The sequence below is a fragment of the Gadus morhua genome, chromosome 21 (assembly GCF_902167405.1).
Source record: "Gadus morhua chromosome 21, gadMor3.0, whole genome shotgun sequence".
Taxonomy (NCBI): domain Eukaryota; kingdom Metazoa; phylum Chordata; class Actinopteri; order Gadiformes; family Gadidae; genus Gadus; species Gadus morhua.
In genome coordinates, this window is record NC_044068.1 from 2,367,878 (window position 1) to 2,370,956 (window position 3,079).

The following is a 3,079-nucleotide window of genomic DNA, read 5'->3' on the forward strand; positions in this document are numbered from 1 at the left end:
TACTGAACGTGAGCGTCGAACACGAACCAGTTAATTGTAATCAGTGTGAACTGAACTTTGGGCGAGCTGACGCTGAATGTAACCGGCTGCAGCTCGACTGCTCTCACCCCCTCGTCCTGTGGGTGGGTTCGTTCCCCGGAGGACAGGTGGGGGCGTGGTTACTGGAGAGTCTCGGTAGTCGTGGAGACCTGGAGGGATGGCTCCAGTCCGACCCAGGAGCTTCAGACCGACTCCTCCAAAGACGGGACCACCAAGAAGGTCCGAGCCCTCCTCAAACTCTACTCCGACCCCTGACCCTAAACACAACTCATGTCACCATAAATATTAATTCAACTGAGGGAACATTTTTCTAATTAAGACCGTGGTAGATGAATGAGCATCAAAGTGCTCCATGTTTGATGGATTGACACAGAACTCTGTGCCATACATTAAAATGCATAAATAGTCAGGGAAGACACAAAGCCCTAAGGCTTATTCCCCTTGTGCTCCCTTTGTGGCAGGTTAACGCGGATTAGTGTCAGAAATGAGGACGAGCAGAGAAAAAGTGTAAATAGACGTTTATTTTGAGAAACACCCTGCAGTTTAAACGCGTCAGAGCTCCCCCCTGATGAGCTGACCCTCCAGGCCCCGACCTGTGCTTCGACTCCACCAGAGAACGCCACAAAACGACCATGCAGACGTTGAACCTTTACAAAATAGCAACTGGGTGTAGTGTGTTGATGTTTGTGCGAGAGTGTCAGACTGTGTGTTAATGTGTGTAAGTGTGTATGTTTTGTTTACCTAACCCCCCCCACCCGCCCCATGTAGAAATCAGACTTCTTCACTGGCTGCTTCAGAGCAGAACACTTTAAACATCAATCACAGACACACCCCTCTTAGGACACGCCTCCATCACAGAAACGCCTCTCTTAAGACACGCCTCCATCACAGACACACCCTTCTTAGGACACGCCTCCATCACAGAAATGCCTCTCTTAGGACACGCCTCCATCACAAACACACCCTTCTCAAGACACGCCTCCATCACAGACCCGCCCCTCTTAAGACACGCCTCCAAAACAGAAACCCCTCCTTGAGGACAAGCCCCTTCTTCAAGTCACGTGGACACGCCCCCCTCCTCTACCGACACGCCTCCTCCTTCATCTCCTTGTTCTTCCTCACTTCCTCTGCGTGCTTGTCCTAAACACACACACACACACACACACACACACACACACACACACACACACACACACACACACACACACACGTGAGGAGAGAATGAAACACAACATGAGATCACAGATATTTTCATCAGGATTATCTACTTTAGGAACACCCTGCACAGCTCTACCTGGGTCTCATAGCCACCCTCCCCCTTCTGACCACCATTGTACACTGTATTGTATTGTAGTGAATTGTATTGTATTGTAGCACTTAACTGTGTAGCAACCACAGCAGCTGCTATCATGGCTGTAACACGGGGAATAGGTTAGCCTAGCGATTGTGGTACTTAGAGACCCCGGTCCCGGGGTCTCTACCTCCCTGGGTCTAGAGGCAGAGACCCCGGTCCCGGGGGGGGGGGGGGGGGAGGGCGGGCTATAGAGCCCCAGCGGCGGGCCCTGCGTCGGTACCTTCTCCTGCAGCCGCTCCAGCATGGCGGCCAGCCGGTTCTGCCGGTTCTCCTGGTTGTTCTCCATCCTCTGCTGCAGCCGCTCCTTGGCGTGCCGGATGAAGTTGTTGTTCTCCTCCGTGGCCTTCTGCACCACCTCCCGCTGGTGCTCCCGCTTCTCCGCCAGGTGCTTCAGCAGCTCCGCCTCCTGACACTAGGGGGAGACAGAGGGCTCAGACAGACATCCATACATCTATATTTATATCTCTATCTGTTTATCTATATCTATGCCCTCCGCCCTCTGACACTAGGGGGAGACAGAGGGCTCAGACAGACATCCATACATCTATATGTCTATATCTATATTTATATCTATATCTGTTTATCTGGTCCTGACACTAGGGGTAGACAGAGGGCTCGGACAGATGTATCTATATTCATATCTATATCTATAGATCTATATCTATATATTTTAGATATATATATAAGTGGAGCTATAAAACCTAAGCTAACCCTAACCCAACCCTAACCTGAAGACCTAACCATAACCCTGAAACCAAACCCTAATACCTAACCTCAAAACCCTAACCCTAAAACCTAACCCTAACCCTGAACCCAAACCCTAACCCTGAACCCTAAAACCCTAACCCTGATTCCTAACCCGGACTGAACCCTAACCCTGAACCCTAACCCTGACCCTAACCTAACCCATACTCTGACCCGGACTGAACCCTAACCCTGACCCTAACCTAACCCATACTCTGACCCGGACTGAACCCTAACCCTGACCCTAACCTAACCCATACTCTGACCCGGACTGACCCGTACCTTGCGCCGCTCCTCGGCGGCCTCCAGCCGCCTCTGGATCTCCTCCAGGGAGGGGTCCCGGCGGGGGGTGAGGCCCAGCGCCCCGTGGAGCTCCGGCACGCCGTCGAAGGAGGGCGGCCGCAGGATGACCTGGAAGGCCTGGCCCGACGCCCGCTGGCTCAGCGGGATCACCTCCACATCCCGCATGGAGCCCAGACCCAGGTCCACCGCGTCTGGACCGGGACCGGGACAGAACCGGGGCGGGACCACAACAGAACCACAACAGAAACACAACAGGACCAGATCAGAACCGGGAAGAACCAGATCAGGACCAGAGCAGAACCGGGAAGAACCGGATCAGGACCAGAGCAGAACCGGGAAGAACCAGATCAGGACCAGAGCAGAACCGGGAAGAACCAGATCAGGACCAGAGCAGAACAGGGAAGAACCAGATCAGGACCAGAGCAGAACAGGGAAGAACCAGATCAGATACAGATAAGAACCGGGAAGAAGCGGATCAATAAGTACAGAGTGAAAGAAAACAGAATACAGTACAGAATAGAGAGCGAATAGAGACAAATACCTGACCACAATGGTTATTAAGCGTGTTTTAACGGTTTGTCCCCTCAGCCACCAGTCACTACTGGCGCTCCAGAGCCCCCTGGTGGCCGGACGAGGAAC

The 3,079-nt window shown here is 52.7% G+C and overlaps 1 protein-coding gene across 3 annotated transcripts in view; it reads right to left on the reverse strand.

Moving 5' to 3' along the window:
* Nucleotides 1–539: 539 nt before the first annotated feature.
* stmn4 (stathmin-like 4) overlaps nucleotides 540–3,079 on the reverse strand; it is a 4,386-nt gene continuing 1,846 nt past the window's right edge. For all 3 annotated transcript variants that reach the window (XM_030346173.1, XM_030346172.1, XM_030346171.1), the window contains exons 4-6: nucleotides 2,420–2,631; nucleotides 1,614–1,805; nucleotides 540–1,179 (exon numbers count right to left, since the gene is read on the reverse strand). In XM_030346173.1, coding sequence (XP_030202033.1) covers nucleotides 1,120–1,179; nucleotides 1,614–1,805; nucleotides 2,420–2,631 — 464 coding nt within the window. In that variant the 3' untranslated portion in view covers nucleotides 540–1,119. The remainder of the gene's footprint in view (nucleotides 1,180–1,613; nucleotides 1,806–2,419; nucleotides 2,632–3,079) is intronic.